Source organism: Idiotropiscis lumnitzeri, chromosome 11 (genome assembly GCF_059441095.1).
Source record: "Idiotropiscis lumnitzeri isolate Australia: NSW breed Sydney's pygmy pipehorse chromosome 11, RoL_Ilum_1.0, whole genome shotgun sequence".
Lineage (NCBI taxonomy): Eukaryota > Metazoa > Chordata > Actinopteri > Syngnathiformes > Syngnathidae > Idiotropiscis > Idiotropiscis lumnitzeri.
In genome coordinates, this window is record NC_142401.1 from 3,612,929 (window position 1) to 3,629,120 (window position 16,192).

Below are 16,192 nucleotides of genomic sequence, written 5' to 3' on the forward strand. Positions count from 1 at the left end.
AGTTTTGCATATCATTTTAAGTTGTAATAAATAACAAAAAATATCAACAGTTCTAGTATAAAATGGAAATTGTTCCCGACCACGCTGGTATTGTATAATATATAGGTTAGATTGCTCGATGTTCTACTTATTTTCTGTCAAGCTTATCGTGAGATGATTTCCAAAACATTTGACCTATTATGCTTTGAAACACAAATGTTGGGATAATGTACTAATTCTCTTTCACATTTTCTACATTTGTGTCTAAAATTTGCCATCCAGCAGGATTAAATTTTATACGTCACTACAACAGTGACAAGACAGCGAATGGCTAACGACAGCGACCTCTTGTGGCCGGCAAGATTCCTTACAAAGAAGTCACGCACACAAGCCAGAAAGATGTCACAACCTGAACCTGCCTCCGGGGGAATAAAACGGTACGATGGCTAACACGAACACAAAATGGCAAAAAAGATATATTAACGCATTTCGTAAGCTTCCAACTCTCTGTTTCGAATCAGGCCAAAACATTGGGCTTTTACAGAACCAACTTCCCTGAGCTAAATTTGCATCTAAGTGTGTGAATGCGAACGCGTGGCCTAGCTAATTAATTATTTATGTTTAAAATAAATAATATAGTTCAACTGAAGTCGTGTGGCATTTTGCTTGTTACCCCCACACATTTACAATTTGTAATAACGGATGAAAAAGAGGAAAAGCTCAATACGTACAATTAGCTAACCTTTGCCAATACACACTTCCCACGGCCTCTGATAATTATTAGTAAACCCTTTTTGTTTAACTATGGAAAAAAATACTGCGCTGAACAGAGACTGATTTAACATGTCCTAGCCCAATATTTCGTTTTATAATAAAAGGTAATAAAAGTCAAATATAAACAAAATTATTCACATTCAACAACAAAAGAGAGCTCACTTGAAGAAGTGGAAACGGAGGCTTGGTGTAAGTGAACTGACTTTATGCATTGCACTTTTCAAATGCCGTACAAACAAGTTAAAAATGTGTTTGTTTAGTTTGCGGGAAGGCAGAATGATGGAATTGTAGTTAGCACGTTTGCTGCTTCGCAGTCCCGAGTTCTTTCCCATAACATGCATATTAGGTCCAGCTCTCAATTCGAGGTATCACAGTTTTGATATCGGAGTCCCAAAATCTTTCTTTTATCACGTTTTATTAAACAATTTAAACCTCTTATTTGTTAGTGCTATTTTATGTTCCTATATTTATTAGCAGAAACATCACTTGCTGTGAAACTCCATAGAAGGCATGCCAAGTCAGAAATATCACAAAATGTCCAAATGACTTTACAGTTGTTTGACATCACATGACAAGCTGCTTTTCCACCCAAATCCTGCACAGGATTTGGTAGCTGTAGTTATGAATTTATCAATATATTTTTAATCCAAACATTTATGTTGATATTATGTTTAGAAACTCGGCCATCAGGAATTTACTGGGCCAGGAAGAAACAAAGAAAGACTGAGGGGTTAAAAATCCTGTGCCAGGAGATTGAGTATGATCGAACAGACATTATCAGTCACTCTTGAAAATCATTCATCCATGTTTCTTTAGATGAGATCAAATTGCATCAAACAATAATTTCAGCATACTGTATTTCTATTTGCCACCAGAGGTCATTGCTGCTCTTCTTTTTCTGGGAAAGACTGTTTATAAATGTGCTTAGCTGCCGTCCCATGAAATTATGATCATACTGTACATGCAGATTTAAGTTGAATCCGACTAAACATTAACAAATGCAAATTATGATCAATTTGTACTCTTGATTTTTATTGTTGTTGTAACCTGAAGTAGTAAAGTAATATTTTTAATTTTGTATTAACTGCTTCGTCATCTCAATGTTTCGCAGCCCTTTAGTGAGCCAGACAAAACAAGCTTCCACAGCCACACACACACACCAACTCTAATTCAGGTTTTTCAATTCACGTATTTTTTTCAACTTATTTAAGTAATGCAGTGCTATAGTGCCAGCTGCCATGAGCAATTGCAGCTCCACGTTGCTTAAAGGGAAAGTCAACCCCCCCAAAATATTTACAATAATATCTTCTGTATGCCGTCATCCGTCTAAACATGGAATTCTGATTAATGTTGAGTTTGTGGAATTTGGATTAGCATAAAAAAACATCCGTTTTTAGCCATCTCAGAAGGCAGTTTTATGTAGCTGAGCCATGATTGGTCGTTAGCTTCCACTGCCTAACTGCGCATCTCATTTTCATTCGACAGTAAATGGGAAAATGGCCGATTTTACTGCTAAACTCATATTCCTCAAACGCAACACTAGTGGGACTGCATAGAACATACACTTTTTAAGAAATGTCTTGACTTCTTCCTTAACTGTGATTGCAACTTTCTAACATCCGTCCACATAGCAACACGGTGTGAGCAAGCCTTAAAAGCGTTAGGCCCCAGCGAGAATTGAACTCGCGACCCCTGGTTTACAAGACCAGTGCTCTAACCACTGAGCTATGAGGCCAGTAGTAACATGCTTCTTGCGGATGTTACACAAAAATAAAAGGTCACGTTTCTTGCTAAATGATTTAACTGCTTTATTGCATTGGATTCAGCTCAAATACAGGGGTGACACTATTCGTTTTATTTATTTATTTATTTATTTATCATGTTTTCTTCGTCAGTTAAACTAAATGTGACAAGTATTAATTCCATTTGTTCCAGGGAAGGGATTGTTTTTTTTCTCCGTGATTTTTAACACCATCCATTTTTTGGGGGGAACCCCACAACAGCTGAACGAGGACGTGTGTTTCTGCCTTATCATTTCGTGGTTCCGCCTCTCTCAGCCAAACAAAAGACAACCAGCCAGGAAGTGCAGCAGCCAATCGGCAGCTGTCTTACATTTTCCCAGCCGGTCTGTCCAGTCAGCGTTTACTTTTTTACAAGAGCAGGCTCGGCACGTAGGACAGCTTGTGGGAGACTGAGAGCGTGGCTGTGCTCGGAGCAGGGTGACGGCTGACAAGGGCTGTCCTCCATGTTTGTAATAAGCATTGACATATCACACAGAATTGTTAGACATGCATCCACAGAGGTAAGACAGATTTTCATTCTTTCATTCAGTGTTACTCTGTTGTTAAGGCATCAGCCGTATATGAGCTATGCCCTGAAAACTGGGGGAGGGGAAGGAATATCTTGTCACATCACATTATAGAATTGGAGCTGAAAAGATGAGCACTTGTACCAGACTACCGCTGCGAATAATGTCAGGTCTCCAATTTGGACCCCCACCTGGTGAGAGCAGTCGAACAAAAAAAAAAAACCTTCCTTCATTTTTGTGGCTGTCACCGGCCTGTGTTGTCAAGCTTGGAGGCCCGTTGAGGTATCCAGCATGGGAGAGACAGCCACGATTGCAAAGGGGACACCCCAAAGGAATTAACAGATGGTAAAGTGACAGCACAGCAAGTTTAATTTAGGCCTCAAACTGGAGTGAGAGCAGGACTGCCATGCCGGCGCGATCAGCGATTGTATATCAAACAAACGTCTAGGAAAAAACAATCGCCTCGTACTTTCCTCGTTCACCGAAAGTCAGTTGGCTTGAGCACCGCATTTGCCCTTTGACATTGGATTGGACCTTGTCTTAAACGGGCTCACCAGTTTTAGGGTGGCGTTCTAAAGTACGAATGATCTTCAGATCTGGTCTGCCACGGGAGCTTATTTATCGCAGCGTACGAGGTGATAGCTGAAGCCGAACGGTGCGCACTGCCTCCCAGTGTCCTCCGCTTCACGACTGTCAGCCATCTTAGAGAACTTCCCCTTTCTGTCCCTCTGCTCCAAGCACACTGGTTACTTGTATGTAAGCGGGAGGAAAGAAGCAGGGAAGGATCTCCTCTGAAGAGGCACGGCGGTGAAATCTGATCTCGTCTCATCTCATCTCATCCCTGTTTTCCAAAAACCTGTGTGAAGGGCAAACAGGTTTGGCAGCATCTTGTTTCTCTGTCTATTTAGGTCACTGATTTGCTTTCTGTCTGGGAGATCGCTCATGTGTGGTTGTTGAGCTTTGTCTGCCAGTGGTTGGATTCTGTTTTAGCCTCGATGCTCTTGTGGTATGTTTAGTTAGTTTCGTTTTATTTTTTTTGCTGGAAAATGTAAAATGATCGGCTTCAGACCTCACTGCAGAATAGTGATAGACCAATATGCTTTTTTCAGGGCTGATACCGATTATTAGTTGTCATGGAGGCCGATAACCGACATTTGAAGGCGATATTCATTTGCTGAAAAAAGGGGCAAAATGGTGTCAAAATTTAAAAAAGTCTTTAAGCACATGTTTATTAATCAACTTTCGTGAGTTACAACATGTTAAAGCTTTTTTAAATGTTAGAAAATAGAAAACTTAATTTAAAAGTCGAACAAAAAGTGCACGGAGCTCCCAGGCTCAGCTGCATGTCTTATAGTTCAATGAAAACAAACATCTCTTTCAAGTTTACTTCGGAAAATAGTTTTCTTTTAGTTGTGAGTTGCAGTAGACTGACATTATTCAAATTTCGGCCGAGTCTGTTGCCTGTTGTGCGTGTGACTCGAGGTGAAAAAGCAAACAGGCATCTTACTGCTGATTGGCTGCTACCCACTGCACAAAGAACCAATCAGATGGTGCTGTGGGCGGGCCAATCTGCTTCTGCAGGCAGGGCCACCAGCACAGCAGAGGGAGAGAGAGAGAGAGAGAGAGAGAGAGAAGTGGGCTGCAGCGAGCCAAAATAAACCAGCTTTTAATGTATCGGCCTTGAAAGTTTAAAAAAAATAATTGACAAATGCCAAATATTGGACCGATAATCAGTCTATCACTTGTGCAGACACTCTATCTTGGTTATGAAGACTTACTTTATGCTTGACCTGACTTGAAGGTCACGTTCTGTTGTTGACTGAGAGAATCACTCCACCCACACCCGCGTTTTCTTTTTGTGGTCATACCTTTCATTTCCTGGTCTGATGATCAAATTAGCATTTTATTGCATCTGTTTTTAACTGTTTGTCTACCGGTTGACCTCTTCTGCTGCAAGTTAACCTGTCACAGCGGGCTTGACGTGATTTTGTTTGAGGTGCAGTGAATGTTAATGATCCCTGCACGTATCTTACAGATAAGGAGAAAATGTCAAGCTTTCGACTTTGCGTTCCGTCCGTAGCTCAGGCGAATCCCCGCAAGCAAATATTCCATAAGAGAAAATAATGCCTTGAGATGCTTTTTTTAGATTTTGCCTTCCGAGTCAGACTTGTGACTCTCAAGTCCAGTCTTTGTGTCGACTGCATATTAAAACCTAGCGGGGCATAATAACCTGCATCTGCTCCCCGTTCACTCCATTCAACTGGTGCGGCGTGGACTTGTTCTGTGTGTGGCTCGAGCGGTTGCAGGGAGAGAGAAAGCCTCATCAAAATGGATGCCATGTACCTCCGAGAGCACGGAGAGGACAGAAGCCGTTCGGCTCGCCGTCTTGCTCAAAGCGCTGCGTTTTACGCGGCCGCAGCCTTTTTTGCGTGTTTTAACTGGGGGGGGGGGTCTGGAAATAGGGACTTGATTTGAAGCAATAGTGGAGAGCCGTCCTCTCTGCATTGCAGCACTGTAGCTGAGGAGATCAAGAAGCAGGAAAGCTTATGTGGTACATTGAGCTCCGCATCCAATCAGACACCTCGGAGTGCTGCTCAAACCAATCAGGCGCCCGCAGCCGAGGTTAAAGATTGACAATTGCAGGAGGAAGCAGCGGGGAGAGGAGGCCTTCTGGGATACCTGGAACCATCGTTTTCCCTCATTTCACAACGCCCTGTGTAATTGAAAACAGTTAAAAAAAAAATAGGGTGAAGAATCTTTATGTGAGTAAGAACGGAAGGCATGCTGTTGATTTCCTTCATTGAAGCATGGATGTGATGGAAGGGTGTGGGGAATGGTCGTATCAGTATGTTACCTGATGTCTAAGGCTCTGTTTGATAGTGTGCCATAAGAATCGGGTGTCATGCGTTTGTCTCGCGCTGTTGGCGATCGTTGCTACGTTCCTGAACGGCATGAGAAATCGCTGTGATGAATTGCGTAAGATTGTCCGGACTGAGTGGTTTGAGAAGGCCAGAATGTCTTTGCACTGCCCTTATGACAGTCTTTGTGGAAGGTCTGCGTTTCGTCGTTCTCGGACGGAGGAGGATGAGGGGGAGGAGGGGTTGATGAGCAAGATCTTGTTTAAAAAAAGAAAAAAAACAAAAAGCTCTGCTGTTTCAACAGAGAGCCTGTAAACAACAATAGGAAAGACATTGTGGTGCCAACAAACCAGGGTGAAGCGTTGACTGATACTGGGAAATACCTGGAAGGTATTTAGACACCAAACTCTTTTTTATTTTTTATTTTTTTGCGTGGTTTTTATTTAGTAACTTTAGTTTGGAACATGTTCTCTTGTGAAAGTAGGGAGCTTATCGATGTGGGTCGATTGTGGCTGTGTGTCAGTTGACAGGCCGTTGATCCCTGGTATTGAAAAAAAAAAAAAAAAAAATGAAATGGGTAAAGCACCGGAAACTAGATTGGAATGGAGCACCTCAAGAGGGGCAGTGATGATAGGATAATAAAGGTCAAATAAATAAATAATTAAATATAGACTATGTACTGGTTTGCTGTTACAGTAGTCTATGCAATTGGTTGGTCTCTCAAGTTTTTTTTTTTTTATTAAACTGCCAATGGTATTCTCCAGAGGTGTCCACCTGTCTTGCCTGTCTGCAACCAGTTTAAGCAAGTAATCTTCATCCTCATTCGTGGAAACAGAGCAGTACCTCTGTAGAGCTTTAGCAGTTTTCATTTTTATACTTTCAAAAGCTTTAGCCCATTGACCGAAAAAAAAAAAAGTTTACCGTAGCTTCGTAAGTCGGTCAAAATGGATACAAACCACTGAACTGTACCAGTTTGTTTCAAGTTGAAATATTTCCACAGTATCGACGGTATTAACTTAACTCCCTTGTCTCCACAAGTGCTGAAGAAGAGATCAAGAAGATTGACATCCCCACGGAGAAAATGGAAAGCTCAACGCGATCTAAAGGTGAGAATGAATAATGTAAAATTTTTTAATCTGTTTATGCAAAGTTTGCATGTTGCAGATTTTAATAGATTATATTTGTATAACTTTGTGTTGTACGTGGTAGTTATAATTGTGCTCAAAAATGTATGCACGCTCATCATCAAGGTTGACTCCATGAGTGGAATGATCATACAAACAACAATTCTAATGAAGTCGGGATGTTAAAAGCACACTTCAAATAAGTCTTTTGGGCTATAAGGAGCCGACCTCTGACCTTAACCAAGCCCGTCACGGCACCTCAGTTGATTGATATCCAACTGTCATCTGCAACATAAGACGCAGGCTCAACAGAGCGGACGACCCAGAAACGAAAGATGCCAAGTCCCTCTCACTCATCAAACGGTCACTCGCCTGCCGACACCTCCCCCAGCCCAGTGAAAAAGAAGAAGAAACCGGGGGCGGTCAGCAGCAGCAAAGACCAGGTAATAAAACAAAATAGTGTCCCTCTGTGAGGAAAAAAAATGGGCGCTCTATCCCGCTCTGTTTGCATTATGCTGGTCAGATGGTCAGTTGTGTATTTCTAAAATGGATTAGATTCCATAGACAAGGGCCCAATTCGATTCGATTTTTGATTCACCACCTTAACTGAGTTTCGGGTCAATCACGGATTTCACGCAGTACCAATTTTATTTTAGTATTAAAGGCATTCTCAGAAGAACCAATGCTGCAATTAGTACAAACTGCTTGCTAGAACTAGGTGCGTAAAGTAAAGATATTTCTATTTACATTAAGAATTGAAGCCAATGCAGTTACATTCATCAGGTCCATTTTATTTAACATGACCTGAACAAAACAATAAATACCTCTGCCTTCAATGTGTATCTGACCTTAAAGATCAATCATAATCCATTTTTTCCCCCTGCTGTTTTATGCGTAACTTATGTCAAAATGATTCTGTGCCATGATTTAAGGTTGACATGAACATTTGCCAAACACAGCCTAATTGCATTGCAAACCTGCATGTTTGACCCAAGAAATGACGTCATTTTTTTTTTCTGTACAGCGGCGGACCTTTTTGCTGCTCATTGTGCATCTCTGCTTGACTTGGTTTGTTGACCTCCCCCCAACTTTGTCTTTCTTTTGCCTGCATTCCAGTCAGAACTAAGACACGGTCCCTTTTACTATGCGAAGCAGCCGGCACTCACCACAGACCCTGTTGATGTTGTACCGCAGGACGGCAGGAATGACTTCTACTGCTGGTTGTGCCACCGCGAGGGTCAGGTGCTCTGCTGTGAGCTCTGCCCCAGGGTGTACCACGCCAAGTGCCTCAAACTACCAGACGAGCCTGAGGGCGACTGGTTCTGTCCAGAGTGTGAGGTACTCACCCGGGATTATTCTGAGTGTAAGGGTGTCAGAAACCAGAATTCAAAGCCTGATGCTACATTGACTCATGTTATGTTTGTTAATTAAAATGAACCTCGCTTTGGACATCTAGTAACAAGAACTATTTTCCTCTCAATGTTTTTTTCTAATAGAAAATAACAGTTGCTGAATGTATAGAGACTCAGAGCAAAGCCATGATGATGCTGAATATAGAGCAACTGTCTTACCTGCTAAAGTTTGCACTTCAGAAGATGAAACAGCCAGGTGTAAGTATGCTGGTATGGGGATCTCGTGCTAACTAAATGGTTATCTACTATCGGAGTGACAAGCTGCAATACCAAGTCAAAGTTAAGTTGTTTTTATCCGAAAGTATACCTCCACATTTTTCGGACTATAAGGCGCACCTGTATATAAGCCCAAGCAACCCTTAAAAAGTTATCCATCCATCCATCTTCTGTACCGCTTCTCCTCACTAGGGTCGCGGGGGGTGCTGGAGCCTATCCCAGCCATCTTCGGGACACCCTGAACTGGTTGCCAGCCAATTGCAGGGCACACAGAGACGAACAACCATCCGCGCTCACACTCATACCTGGGGGCAATTTAGAGTGTTCAATCGGCCTGCCATGCATGTTTTTGGAATGTGGGAGTACCCGGAGGAAACCCACGCAAGCACGGGGAGAACATGCAAACGCCACACAGGATGGCCGGAGCCGGGATCGAACCCACGACCGATGCTGTCTCTCACTGTGAGGCCATCGTGCTAACCAGTCGGCCACCGTGCCGCGCTTAAAGAATTAATACTAATAAAATAATAAATGAATAAATAAAAAAAATAAAGAAATACATAAATAAATAAATAAATATAAAGCCGCAGTGTTCTATGTTGAAATAAAATGAGTTGTTTACTGCATGTAGGGAACAATTCTGTACTGTGAATCCACATAAAGGTACATAAACAGTGCCTTTTAACAAGGCAACAACTTTGCTCATTAAAACAGAACAGAACTAAGAGTAAAAAAAAAAATCGAGATTTATTTAGCGTATTTTCTGAACTCTAGAGCGCCCCTATCAGTGAAAGAAAAATCCACAGAAAAGCCGCACGGTACAAAATCGAGGAAAAAAAGTAGCGGCTTATAGTCCGGAAAATGCGCTAATTGTTCACTCTCACGGATTTCTATCAGCGGAGCTTATTTCCCTTAGCAAATCAGCCTTGCACGCTTTTACGGTCTTTGAATTCTCATCAGTCGCTTCACCTAAAACCTGTCCTCTATTGCTCTCGCATGAGCCGTTCTTAATTTGCATGTGACAATCTCATTTAACTCACCTCACATTCCCAAACATTTGAACGATGCCGGGCCTGCCATGGCTGGGAACCATCAAAGTCAACATGCAAGCCGGTAGTGTCGTGAGGATACAGCTGCCCCTCTCACTCTCTTTCAGGATCATCCCCGCTTGTCATCTCGCTCTCCCCACGCAGCTTCCACGCAGAGAAAGACTTTTAATTGGGTAATAATTATACCACTAACAAGTCCCTGTCTTGATTTCTTCCTTGACTGGTTGTGCTCCCTTTTTGTTTTGTTTGATGCCGCTTTAGTCCTCGCATGACAATAGTGCTCATCTTCCATAGTGGGGGGAGGATTTGCGGTAAAATTTTGCGCGTTGACTCTAACCTTTACCCCTCTTCTTGTTTGCTTCATTTTAAAGACTGAGCTCTTCCAGAAACCGGTTTCTCTCGATCAGCATCCAGACTATGCCGAATACATATTTCACCCAATGGATCTTTGCACTCTTGAGAAGGTAAAAAAAGGTGTTCATGAGAATTGATATGAGATAAACTCATATTAAAAGTTTTACGTTTGCAACACAGAACATCAAAAAGAAAATGTACGGCTGCACAGAGGCCTTCTTGGCGGATGTAAAGTGGATTTTGCATAATTGCATCATATACAACGGAGGTGTGTTGCATATTTTAACCTCTGTATTGCAAAAAAAAAAATTCCTAAATTCTAAAATTCTAAAACTCTTAACTTCCTATTTTTAGGCAACCACAAACTGACAGCCACAGCCAAAGTTATTGTCAAGATCTGCGAACATGAGGTGAATATGCGGTCTGTGTCATGTTTTTTTTTTGTTTTTTTTCCTCGTGGAGATTAATTTTCAGTGAGTGATTCAGCAAGTGTAAATTTGTATCTTCTTGCAGATGAATGAGATTGAAGTGTGTCCTGAGTGTTATTTGTCTGCTTGCCAGAAGAGAGACAACTGGTTCTGTGAACCGTGTGTAAGTTGAACTTCACTTTCAACATTAAAAGTAAAAAAAAAAAAATGCTCAAGTTCTGTATTTTATTGTGTGAATACAGGGTAACCCTCACCCTCTGGTGTGGGCTAAATTGAAAGGTTTTCCCTTTTGGCCGGCGAAAGCTCTGCGCGACAAAGATGGACAGGTGGATGCTCGCTTCTTCGGTCAGCATGACAGGTGGAAATCTTTCGCACTTCATATATTTGACTTTGTGTCTGTTGTAAAAATTTGGTGTCACTAACGGGTCATGTGATGACATACGTGTACACCCTTTAGGGCTTGGGTTCCTTTAAATAATTGTTACCTCATGTCCAAAGAGATTCCCTTCTCTGTGAAGAAGACCAAAAGCATATTCAACAGCGCCATGCAAGAGATGGAAGTCTACGTGGAGAACATGAGGAAGAAGTTTGGCGTGTTTAACTACGCCCCCTTCAGGACACCCTACACGCACGACAGCAGCTTTCAAATGCTGCAGGACCCTTCCGACCCCTCATCCACTCCTTTCAAGACGGACAAACAGGAAAAGATCAAGTTGAGCTTCGACATGACCGCATCACCGAAGATCTCCCTGGCCAGGGCCGTGTTGTCTGGGGCTGGCGTTGGAGGGATCATGACAGGCCGTCGGCTGCCTCTAAGCGACATGCCGCGCTCCCCCATGAGCACCAACTCTTCTGCACATACCGGTTCGGACGGGGAGGACACAACAGACAAGTCCCATGTAAAGGCCACGAACAACCAGGGAAGTATCGGAGAAGAGTCAGTGCACTCGACAGGTATTGTGGCCTTTATTTGGATGATATGTAGTGGATGGGAAAATGAAGCTTCATATTTGCTTCATGAACCAGTTGTTTCCAGTATTTCTTTTTTACTCCTCTAGATGGCACTCTGTGTTCAACATTGGGCTGAAAACACACTGACTTGGCGTTTTGGAAACCGCCGTACTCCAATAAAGTGTAATTGCACATACACTCCAGTAGTTGGCAGTGGCGCTCTCATTGCCCATTGGATAAAAAAAAAAAATCTGAACAAATTTTAATTAATTTTTTTTGTTTTGTAAGTTAAAGTGTTTTATATATTGTGCTCCCGAGTAAATGTTGCTGAAGTCAATTAGAATTTTTTTTTTTGTTTAATTTTATTTTCAGCAGCAATAAGTCTGTCAAAAATGTTTACAGCTTAAACAAGGATATTATTTTTTTTTAGAATTTCAGGCAAATTGATGCATTTAAAATATTTTCTTTTACAGTCTAATAAACAATGTTAATAAGATTATACTTGTAAGTTGAACAATATCTCTTTCTTTTTGTGTTCTTTACATTAACAAGGATACGATGTTATGCAGAGGTGTATCTATCAATATTTTATAGACAAATGCTATTATATATAGTTGTGTCGGAGAGTGGATGGTGGGCTGGGGCGCGAATTGTTTTCTTCTTGCTAGGGGGGCGGTGAGAAGCACTGATTTAAACCCACAGTGTTATCTAAAGGAGTCAGAAAATGCAAGAAGTGGTTCATGAAGCAATTTTGAAGCTTCGTTTCCCCCCCCATCACTAATTATATGACAATATCCTGCATCTGTTTCATCTTCATTGATCTTCCTGATTTTTAAACCCCTCTGTGCATTGTCACCAGCTCATCCTCGACCAAGTCAGGCCGATCATTTATTGGACAGCTCCAAACCTTTACACTCGCAAGCCCCTGGCAACACCAAACAAGAGAAGACACATCTGACGGGAAGCATTTTGAATCTTAATCTAGGTGAATCAGTCGCTTATGCTTTTGTAATGCGTCAGAAATATAAAGCTAATAATGACCTTTTGTGTTGTGATTCTGCGATGAGGTATATTCATTCATGTCGTATTCTCCCAGATCGGAGTAAAGCCGAAATGGACCTAAAGGAACTCAGTGAAACAGTTCTGCAGAAGCTGGGGACCGCCCCTGTTCTCACCTCTCCAAAAAGGCAGCTCAAGAGCCGTTTCCAGTTGAACTTGGATAAAACAATTGAAAGCTGTAAAGCACAGCTCGGTCAGTCAAAGTTTCATCACGTGCATTGATATTCTTTGCTTATTTTGTAATATTTCCTGTTTGCAGGTATAAACGAGATCTCTTCCGAGGTGTACAAAGGTGTGGAACACAGTGACTCTGACGACTCTGAGGGTAAATCTGACTCAAGTGACACTGACGATGCCAGTGACGAAGGACCAAAGGTTGAAGATTCTCAGGATACCGCGCCGACTAAGGAAGCCCAGAGCGAGAACCGAGACCAAGACCAATCCTTTCCAATCCAAGCGAGCAAATCCAATACGTCTCCGGTCTCTGAGCCTGCAGCAGAGGAAGTTAGCGCGATGCAATCCGAGACGCCGGCTCAAGAAAAAGTTCCAGAGAAAGAGAGTCCGGAGAAGACCAAATCCCCGCCACTGTTACCTGTGTCTCGGGAGAAGGGACAGGTGAAAGAAGATATGAAGATAACTACACCTGTGGAGGATTCAGACTCAGAGAGGGAGCTGGTTATTGACCTTGGGGAAGAGCAGGGGAAAAGGGACAAGAAGAGACGCAAAAAAGACAGCACAAACACTAAAGAGTCACCTGCTAGTAAACCTGAAGGTGACATTTTATTATTATTATTTATTTTTTTATCACTGTTTGAGTGCGATTTCGTCAAATCAATCTGTTTCTTCTTGCAGGTAAATCTCTGACCCCATCAACATTCCCATCTCAAAACAGCACAGCCCCTTCCACACCCTCCAGTGTTGCCTCGCAGTCCCCCATGGCCATTCCCGTCACCATGATCTCCCTCACCGCGCCTTCTGCCGCAAACGTTAGCCTTGCCACTGTCTCCAACGCCCCTGCAACTCCACCCTGTTCGTCCTCATCGTCGGCCTCCACCACACCAGGATTGAAGAAACAGCGCCCCCTGCTGCCCCGGGAGACGGCGCCAGTAGCGCAGAGCGCCACCGTGTGGACTCCCGCCGCCAAGCTCCAGAACTCCTCGCAGAAATGGCACACGCGGCAGCAGCAAGGCCAGCAGCCAGCGGCGGCCTCGCAAAGTCAAGCATCGTCGCCCAGACAGAGCACGACGCAGCCGTGTGACAACAGCTCGGCAGCAGCGTCGTCATCTTCAACACAGCAGTCTTCACAAAGCACACGCTACCAGACCAGACAGTCAATCAAAGGTAGATACGGTTATCCGTTAAATTCCATCGTAGTATATTTTTACACAACAATACAATGGTGACTGTAAATCTTAGAATAATCTAAATCTTTTTCGTTTTCCGTTGAGCGCATCAGCTGTCACCCCGGTGTCCAGCTGCCCTGCCTCAGCATCCGGTTTGGGCATATCGCCGCCATCCTCATCCATGGAAACTGAGCAATACATCTCGACAGCGTCAGCGGACGTTGCTGCAGATATCGCCAAGTACACTAACAAAGTAAGCATTTTGGTTATGGCGGAACCTGAAAGTGTTCTGGGAAAGAATGTAAATATCCGGAAAATGTCTGTTTCAGATGATGGATGCAATCAAAGGTACTATGACGGAAATCTACAGTGACCTCTCGAAAAGCACTTCAGGGAATACTCTTGCTGAGGTGTCGCTTTGCACACTTAAAGACATATTTGTTTGAATCGTGGCATTTGCTGAGTTTTTTCCCCTTGTTTTTCTTTAGATGAAGCGGCTTAGAATTGAAATTGAAAAACTACAATGGTTACATCAGCAAGAGTTGTCAGAGATGAAGCACAATCTTGGTAAGGACTTAAGTCACAAGACACTTCATATTCGCAACACAACTTTATTTAGCACCTAATAAAAAAACAACTGAAACCAAGCAAAAAAAAAAAAAAAAAAACATTGCGAGCAAAGAGAGCTCATGTTACTGCTTCTGAAGTGCACGAAAAACAAGCAAGCAACAATGTTGACTGACCTCTCCTCACCGTCTTCAATTTTTTTTTCAAAAAATTCCACCTTCAAATAATCTTTTATCATGACTGATGATGTCGAGCTCCACTGTAAATCAATCTTTGGTGCACAAATTTAGTTCAACCAATCAGCAAAATGCACACAGAAAGCCAACTGTACTTAGCTCAACCAATCAAAGGATAGAAAATTGACGATGAGCCATGAAGCTAAAATCAAATTGTTTAAAAAAAAAATACTATGATTTGTGTGCCATGAAACAGCACTCCAAATTCTAAAGTTTCTGAGCAAATTGGATTCGCATGGCATCCTGAAATCTGATTGGACAATCAAATGTCCATACACGCGGCTAGAAGCTAGGCAGCCAAGACACAGCGACATAACGTTATACAATTTCATTAAAGGTCAGCAGAGAAGCCCTTGAAAATCCTGACGGCACTCTCCTGACAGATACATGTTCTCCCTTCCATTGTAATGTTGAGCATCTTGTGAACATTGATCAAATTTAGAGCTTACAATGGCTGAGATGAGGCAGAGTCTGGAGCAAGAGCAAGAGCGCTTGGTGGCAGAGGCGAAAAAACAGACCGAGCTGGACAAGCAGCAAGCCGTGGATGAAACCAAGAAGAAACAGTGGTGCGCCAACTGCAGAAAAGAGGCCATCTTTTATTGCTGCTGGAACACCAGCTACTGCGATTACCCGTGTCAGCAGGCCCACTGGCCAGAACACATGAAGTCCTGCACTCAGTCAGGTAAGACGTGGTCGCACTGAACTAAAGGGCGATACAGGACAGGAGTTTTTCAACCCTCCGTGTTTTTGCAGCCACGGCTTCACAGCAAGGACCCGAGGCGGAGACGACGGCAGACCCGTCAAATAAAGGAGAAGGACAGGCTAACTGTGGACCAAACATTCTCCAAGAAGCACCGCTCTCCGCTTCATCAGATAAAGACTGTGAAACGGAGACCAGCAGTGACAATGCTGCTGTCAGCTCATCTTAACTGTGTGCAATATACTTGATTTCTTTTTATTTATTTTTTTTAATACCCACTACACTGATTTATGTATACGACATGTTTTATATATGCCCTGTTCTAGTGGCTGTATCCAAAGTATTTTTCATTTATTCGTTGGTTTTACAATGTTGGTCTTAATGAGGACTGCCCGTGTACAGTACAATGTTCTTTTGCTACGTTCTGAATGTGAAAACAAGACTGACAGCAGTTGTTGGCAAGAAAGAGGGTCCAGTTTAAGAAATGTGCACTACATGCAGTATTCATGCACCTGTTGGAGTTAGTCGTTTTTAACAGCATGCATCACTCAATCTCTTCTCATAGACAACTGTTAAAAAGACAAAGATGGAACCTATTTTGATGGACCACTTCACCATAAGACGACTATTGACATGTGTCTGCGGAGTTCATTTATGTCAATTTCCGTTTTGATTCATGATGTCTGCTGTATGCTGTACTGACAAGAAGACATTTTCGACATGCTGTTTTTGTGTATTTTTTTCTTGTGGCAAGTAGACTGTAGTCAATTATTTACAAAAAGTACGATGGCGTCCTATTTCAAATTACGCCGCTACACGTCGGACCTTCTGCGC

At 42.5% G+C, this 16,192-nt stretch overlaps 1 protein-coding gene and 1 non-coding gene across 11 annotated transcripts; one reads left to right on the plus strand and one right to left on the minus strand.

Moving 5' to 3' along the window:
- The first annotated feature begins 262 nt into the window (after window positions 1-262).
- On the plus strand, window positions 263-16,086 carry LOC148326795 (MYND-type zinc finger-containing chromatin reader ZMYND8-like). Of its 10 annotated transcripts, XM_088309387.1 has the most exons (22): window positions 2,916-3,055; window positions 3,800-3,936; window positions 6,958-7,025; window positions 7,341-7,486; window positions 8,160-8,381; window positions 8,540-8,653; window positions 9,828-9,893; window positions 10,092-10,184; window positions 10,255-10,342; window positions 10,429-10,484; window positions 10,588-10,665; window positions 10,745-10,860; window positions 10,960-11,456; window positions 12,313-12,438; window positions 12,550-12,705; window positions 12,772-13,284; window positions 13,365-13,853; window positions 13,969-14,108; window positions 14,185-14,265; window positions 14,344-14,422; window positions 15,101-15,340; window positions 15,412-16,086. In XM_088309387.1, the coding sequence occupies exons 3-22, from the start codon at window positions 7,001-7,003 to the stop codon at window positions 15,585-15,587; spliced, it is 3,501 nt and encodes a 1,166-aa protein (XP_088165513.1). In that variant the 5' UTR covers window positions 2,916-3,055; window positions 3,800-3,936; window positions 6,958-7,000; the 3' UTR covers window positions 15,588-16,086. The 10 variants fall into 10 exon arrangements, 9 of the variants coding, with proteins under 9 accessions (XP_088165508.1, XP_088165510.1, XP_088165509.1 ...); XM_088309382.1 differs by lacking the exons at window positions 2,916-3,055; window positions 3,800-3,936 and adding an exon at window positions 268-416; XM_088309384.1 differs by lacking the exons at window positions 2,916-3,055; window positions 3,800-3,936 and adding an exon at window positions 268-416 and having other exon boundaries at window positions 8,238-8,381.
- trnat-ugu (transfer RNA threonine (anticodon UGU)) lies at window positions 2,416-2,488 on the minus strand. Its single transcript has one exon. It is a non-coding gene; the product is annotated as a tRNA-Thr (tRNA).
- Window positions 16,087-16,192: the final 106 nt, after the last annotated feature.

Bases quoted from the DNA above. Each gene is read 5' to 3' on its own strand.
- LOC148326795 (XM_088309382.1), top strand. From the start codon at position 307: ATGGCTAACGACAGCGACCTCTTGTGGCCGGCAAGATTCCTTACAAAG. The intron at 10,185-10,254 runs GTAAAAAAAGGT...TTTGCAACACAG, and splicing joins ATCTTTGCACTCTTGAGAAG to AACATCAAAAAGAAAATGTA. The intron at 11,457-12,312 runs GTATTGTGGCCT...CATTGTCACCAG, and splicing joins AGAGTCAGTGCACTCGACAG to CTCATCCTCGACCAAGTCAG.